At 37.3% G+C, this 7,500-nt stretch overlaps 1 protein-coding gene across 1 annotated transcript in view; it reads right to left on the bottom strand.

Moving 5' to 3' along the window:
* The window catches only part of LOC122810114 (putative solute carrier family 22 member 31), a 41,238-nt gene extending 35,964 nt beyond the window's left edge, over nucleotides 1–5,274 (bottom strand). Inside the window, exon 1 of the mRNA XM_044081589.1 lies at nucleotides 5,154–5,274. Within this exon, the coding sequence (XP_043937524.1) occupies nucleotides 5,154–5,274 (121 nt within the window). The remainder of the gene's footprint in view (nucleotides 1–5,153) is intronic.
* Nucleotides 5,275–7,500: the final 2,226 nt, after the last annotated feature.

Below are 7,500 nucleotides of genomic sequence, written 5' to 3'. Positions count from 1 at the left end.
TACAGAAACACAGTGCAACTCCTTCTGACCTTCTCTGCACTTCTCCATCAACACTCTCTCTCTCTTTATATATATATATATATATATATATATATATATATATATATATATATATATATAAAACTGGAATTCTAAAAAGGAACTCTCAGAGCATCTAGAAACTCCATGGTATCCGGAGACCTAGTGGTCCATGGATCCCCAGCTTAATACAATATTTTTTACTGCAGTTATTACATTGCAGTCCTGGCCAGTTAAGATGTACTGAAAGGATTCAAGATAAAAACAAGGTTGAATAGTAAAACTAAATTTCTATCTTTGACTATGGTCTTTGTTCAGGCAGTCATTAGATGAAAAGGTTGTTTTAAAAAAACTCTATAAAATGCACCACAGAGCATCTAGAACCCCCAAAGCTTCTAGGGGCTTTGAGGCCCCTAGACTGCAGGCTTAATGCAGTTATCAGAATACAGTCTTACCAAGATGTTAAATAAATGAATAACTGCTGGAAAAAAATTAATCTGGATAGTGTAAAAAGAACAAGATGTTTTGGGCAGTGGAGGGTGGGAGGGCATGGATTATTTTCACCTATGGTGCCAGTCGACATACGGCCAGCCCTGAATTTGAGTATGTTATTCATATACCTAGAATCAGTTGGTAGCTGTATGTCACATTGTAAAATGGCATTTTAGGACTTCTGCTATATACATTCTTACAGAAATTCAGCTGCTACAAAAATAAATGCAATAAAAACATTTTATTGTTTCCCGAAAAATACACAAACTAATAAAAGAAAATTTGTCTATTTTAATGCATATGACATCAATTAGCATTAAGCTAAATAGCCGCACATTCAACTTGGTTTCAGAGAGCTATGCAAATTATGCATCCATTGCAAGCAATGAAGTGTAAGATACATGAATTTCCTTTGCAAGTTTCCAGATGTTCCTTTATGCTTCAACAGCTTTATTGTTCAGATCATAATTGTTTTATGTAAGTTTTTACCAAGCCTTGGGTAACAGAGTAGCTCAGTACAGAAATGCTCTAAGAAGACTGCAGATTTCTTCTGGCAACATGCCAGAATGTCGTCAGAAGTTGCTGCAGATAGATGACTAATGTATATCGTTTTGCTACTCCAGTGACAAAGGTCAGCATACCCCTTGCAGTGCAAGACATATGATGAAAGCAATTAATAAATACTCTGTAGGTATACAAGTATCCTGGATACAAGAATATTGATGGGTGAATATTAATCATATAATATACTTAGGTTTCTGGAATAGAAATAAACAAACATCTTACCCCTCCACAAATAACCAAATGTAATACAGGTGATCCGCTGTAGCGACCCCTAACTGGGGAAAAGCCGAAAGAAGAAGAAGAAGAATATGCAAGGAAGCATATGCAGGTCTTACATGGTTTTCTTTTATTTAGCACAATACAGTACATTGGTTAATGTGCTGGGCTGCAAAACTTGAACACATGAGGTCTGGATCCCATTAACTCCCACTTTCTTCATGTCTGATCTTTCATAATTATTACTGTCCATCCTTAGTTACTAAAATAATAAATACTTTTCATCTCAAAATGTATGTTAGAACAGTTGCTGGAAACAAGGAATTAACACTTTAATAAACAGAACACCCACAGTAAGTGATTAGGAATCACATGGTATAGAATAATCACATGATACAATCAGTGATGCAAAACACCTGTTAAAAGCTAGTGTTTTAACTTGTACCTTTTTAAACAGACTTAACATTTTCTGTTTCATTAATACTACATCAGGAAAATTCTAGGCATTTAGGCTAACCTGCCATCAATATTCTTTCCAGTCTAATAAATCCTCCACATTGTCCCTTTTATTTTAGGTGCCACATACTCCATGACTGAAAACTTGCATTCTTTAAAATTACTACAGGTAATAGAATTCCTGAATAAGCATTACTAGCATTTCTGTATGAAACAGAATATGCATGTTCATCATATCTCTCAGCCTGGAAACATCAAAAATCTCGACAAGGCCCATGAAAAATAGGTACAAATCTGTACACTGATTAACATAAAATTTGCATGCATAATTATGTAACCCCCGTCCACTCTATTGGAATTGTGGGATACCAACTTTCAAACACAAACTGAATAACAGACAACCAAAATATGATACCAGAGTCCCCCTGCAACCATTCCAATGTCCCATTACCTGGCTATTTCGTCCCATTCACCATAAACAATAATGTGTGCATATGCATATTGCTTTACTTCTACAATGATTTGGATTTTATGTTTACATTTTACAGCACAATGCACAAACACTAACAGACATCTGCTAAACAAAGCAATACTGTCTCGCAATGAAAATAGACTTTGCATTAAAACTTCTCTGCCCTTGAAACTCGTATTCGTTGAAACAGCATTGAAACCCAGACCACATCCAAAGAAAATGCATCTGGCCAGTGGTGGATAAAGATTACCTTTGGGGTGTTTTCAAATCATTGGCCCCTTTTGATACAAAACAAGATACATAGACATGTTCTTTGATACACCTTCATGACTTTATTAAATTATGTTCCTTGTATAATACAGCACACTTGTTAGACAGAGCAGATTTTAAATTTATTGTTTGAGCATTTTTCCAGTAGGCAATGAAACAAAATGCATGAACCAATAATGACAAAACTGCCCAATTCAGAACATTTCCATCATAAAAGTTTACTTCCACACCCACACAATATATATCTATATCTATATATATATAAAAATAGAATGACAGTAGTGTAAGCCACAGGCATATTGCACAGCTTCTTGCACTTATTTTCAATTTCAGTTTTTTTTTTTTGGTGGTGGACAAAAGGCCAAAAACCAGGGACACATTTTAAACATTGTTTGTATAATTTTGGAAAGTTGCTAGAATAAAATGTGTTACCACCATGCATTTCACTGCCAATTCTTGAACCCAGGACCCCATGTACTACAGTCAGAGTAATATACCACTATGCTAAATCAACAGTTTCCTGTAAGATAGCCATTTAAGTTTCAGTCTTCCTATCATTTAGTGAATTCTGTTCTCACTTCTCAGCATAGCTCTCAACCTCTTAAGCACAAAAAATCTGGAGAAAGCCAATAATGGGGGAATATAGAATTAATTTCTCACTTCTCACCATAGCACTCAACGTCATACCACAAAAAACACTGACAAAGCCAATAATGGGGGAATACAGCCCCAAAATAGGGACAAATTTCAAATACTGATCTTATAAACATAGAAAAGTGCTATAATTAAAGGTTTTGTATTACCATTTATTTTCTGAAGAATATGAAGTCTGAAATTTAAATGCCTGTCATTATTTAGTGAATTCAATCCTTCAGTGATTTGCCACAAAAATACTGAAAAACCACAGATTTTATGAGGAGCAGATAAAAAATATGAGGCATAAATTCAGAAGTGGTGGTGGCTATGGACTTAAGGCTCTTTTTATTCTGTACCCAAAGTATAGAGTTTGAGCACGAGTACTTCTAGCCACCAACTTCTCTTGCAGGAAGCATAGACAAGCAGATGCTACTGAAAGGTGACCTACCTTTATTCTTTTGTCCCTTCTCTGATGCCCATTAATATTACATGCATACCTATCAACTGTACAGATTTTGACAGAACGTCCAGATTTTTGGCTCATATTTTTGGTCTGTTCCTCATAAAATTAGTGGTAACTTGCCAAATCACTGGCGTGATCTTAGGATTGATGTCACTAAATAATGATATACAAATTGAGTTTCAGACTTGAAATCCTTCAGAAAATGTACGCTAAAACAAATCCTGTTACTCTAGCAACTTTTTAAGCATATAAAAGGAATAATTAAAATGTCCCTATTTTTGGGCATTTGTCCCCCCATTTTGCCGGTCTTTGTCCAGATTTCTTGCACTAAGAGGTTGAGAGGTATGATTTTTCTTCTTTCGGCTTTTCCCGGTTAGGGGTCGTCACAGCGGATCACCCGTCCGCTCATGATTGGCAGTTAAATTTTACAGTGTTGAGTTGCCAGCCTGGCGCCCAACCTTCCACAGAAAGCACACTCACACCTAGGGCCAATTTAGAGCATCCAATCCACCTACAGCAGGTCTTTGGGATGTGGGAGAAAACTGGAGCACCTGGAGGAAACCCATGCGACCACAGAGAGGACATGCAAACTCTGCACAGAAGGCATCCCAGCCAAGGAATGAACCAGAGAAACTCTTGCTGTGAGGCGGCAACGCTAACTGCTGCACCAACGCGGCCGCCCATGTACCAAAATACATTGTCACAACATTGTCTTAAGAAGACTTGAAAGGGAAAAAAAGAGAAACCTGAATTATGCAAACCATCTGTCAGTAATATGCACTAATTACTGTAAATCTGACACTGAAATAGCAATGGGTAATCCAACCCCAATACCCCGCAGTAAGAAATATGTAGAATATACACTGCTCCTAAAAATATATGTAGCATAAGACAGTGAGTATCTTGTAAATGTACTCCTGCAAGTATGACTACAGAATTGCTTGGTGCCCAAAAGTCCTATCTGAAAGACTATGTAATTCAGAATAAAGAAGCAGAATTGATGGCCACTGTGTACATAAAACCAATGAAACAACATGTAAACTAAGACCTGCTTAAAAAACTGCCTTGACAACCACATCATCTGCAAGCTCATGCAATGAAGTTTTACTTGTGAAGTGTTTACAATTGGGACACACACACCCACACACACTTTGTTCAAGGCAGAATCCTCCAGTAAATATAAAATAAGCAAGTGCAAAGATAATCTGCAGCAGTCCTACCATTCACGTCTCAATCACACACCCTTTATTCAAGCCAGAATCCTACCGTTCATGCAGTAAATAAAAAATAAGCAAGTGTTCAGCCAGAAGATAGTCTGCAGCAGTCCTACCGTTCACGTCACAAACACACACCCTTTATTCAAGCCAGAATCCTTTGGGAATTGGTAAATATAAAATAAGCAAGTGCAAAGATAATCTGCAGCAGTCCTATCATTCACGTCCCATACACACCCTTTATTCAAGCCAGAATCCTACCATTCATGCAGTCCTTTCCATTCGGTAAATAAAAAATAAGCATGGCCGTGGCTTGCAAGTGCAGGCAGAAGATAATCTGCAACAGTCCTACCGTTCATGTCTCCTTTCTGAAATATGGAAATACAAAAGTCCTTCTGTTCAGCCAAACGTCTCACAGCAGTCCCTTCTGACTTCTGAAATGAGGATAATGCAGCAGTCTTTCCATTCGCCATGCCGCCAGAAGATAAAAAATAGCAGCAGTCCTTTCCGTTCAGTAAATATAAGCATGGCTTGCAAGTGCAGTGCAGCTAGAAGGTAATTTCCCTCCTGCTCCATGAACAGCAGTTATTTGGTTTGCCATGCGCAGCCAGAAGATACAAAAATAGCAGCAGTCCTTTTCATTAATACAAAATAAACTAAGCTTGCAAGTGCAGCCAGAAGATAATTTCCCTCCCGCTCCATTTTGAACAGCCAGACAGAAATGCATGCACACATAAACAAACAGTGTGCAAAGTGAGCCCTTGAGCTCAATTCAGACAGAGTGGCAGCTCTGACAGAGCTTCCGTCGTCATGCACGTGATGACGTCAGCTCTAAAAGCAAAAAATAAATAAATAAAGCTGGGAAAAATTCGGAAATGAAGGGGTTCCACTCGGGAATCATGGCACCCCATTATTTGGACCCCAAAACTTGGTAAAAATGAGTAATTCTGTACAGTTGGGTAGTATGATGTACATAAATCAAATTTAAGAGGAGATCTTATTCAGGTATACAGGGCATTTAGAGATGACAATTATCTCTGGGAATGTTTGGGGTTATCGAAAAGGACAGAATCATCAGACAACCTATGTAGAATATTCTACAGGAATTAAAAGTGTACTAACTGATTCTTTAAGAGAGCAGCTGATGCATGGAAAAGACTAACAAATTACATTAAAGCAAGCACTAGTTTTGATATTCTTAACAACCAGCTGGACACTTATTATGGGAAGAACTGTTTGGGTATATTGGCAAGCTAGAAGGGCATTAATGCTTGTGCATGAAATATTTTAATGTATGTATGTATAAATCCACTTTAACAATTTGCGTGTGGAGTCCTTCCACTGTAAAGTGCAAGATATGCTTCATACAAGACAGACAGACAACAGTTTTTGAACAAAAAATTAAACATATGGTATGGTTATTTGACTTTATTTATACAAAAGTACTTACACAATTAATGTACTTACACTGACTGCAATGGCAACATCCTGCCATACCATTTTAATTGGTACTACTGAAGGAATGACCTGTGTGATTTACCTCATTAATTAAAAATAAATGGGCAAGCCTATCACCTCTACCTATTGATATCAAGCCAGCTAAAATTTTCCAGTTAGCTTTGACAACATTCCTAACTTCAGATGCATCTACCGAATGTGAAAGCACCATAGCTTTTGAGCTAAAATACTCTGCTGGGTTTTATTCAGAGGCCTACCTACATTTCTATTATTCATACAATGCAGTTGGTACACAATTCCAGGCTTGTACCACTTCTTAAACATTCTGCTTAGTTAATTTCTCTGTGCATCCACACTACATAAATATGCCAAGCAAGACCTCATGTTTTTGCATTAAAAAAAAATCATCTTCAGGCAGCCTACTAATATGGACTATCTGGCCTTTCACAATGTTTTTCTACATCCACACTGGATGCATACCATCAAAACCTAAAATGCTACTGCACAAAACTGGTTTCTAATAAATCTTATTACTCAATATCCCTTATCATTATATATGCATAAATCTAGAAAATTAATACATTGATCATCATAATGAAAAGTGAATTTCAAATAAAGTATGACACCGGACTCATAAAAATATGAACAAATCTAAAGTTACTTGGCAATTCTGCTATTTCTTGGGGCCAGACTCAGTTTGGCATGTATATGATAGAAGAGAAAAAACAGGAGAAAGGGAATATGATTTAGATACACATCTGTCACAGGGTAAGTACAAACTGTAATGTTAACACAGAGAATCGGGGAGAAGCATAGAGGTTAAGGGTCTTCAGAATCTGTAGAGATTAGAAACCGGAACCACCTGATGCATTACTTTCATTCTGTATCAAACTAGGGTATCTCTCCTTCAGTCATTACAGGTTACTCGAGACTCGTTACTTTACCTACACAGTGCTCTGACAATAAACATTATTATTACTATGCAACTGATGTAAATTTGATTACTGGGTCATACCGGGTCATCTGGTCAGGGTGGATAAATGAGTGACCTGAAGCCAAATGTCCTTCTCTGAAGGGATGAAGAGGGAAGGGAGGGGAAACCTTCTCCCACAAGAGTGGACAATAGCTAAATCCATAGACAAGTCATGAACAAAAAGGTATAGCCAATGTGGCTTGTCTGGGGATATGATAAATCTCCAACACAGTAAAATACTGTGGTTGCATACCAAAACCTAAGAATA

This window comes from Protopterus annectens, chromosome 8.part1 (assembly GCF_019279795.1).
Source record: "Protopterus annectens isolate FY-2018-M chromosome 8.part1, PAN1.0, whole genome shotgun sequence".
NCBI classification, from domain to species: domain Eukaryota; kingdom Metazoa; phylum Chordata; order Ceratodontiformes; family Protopteridae; genus Protopterus; species Protopterus annectens.
This window is presented reverse-complemented; position numbering and strand designations above follow the sequence as displayed.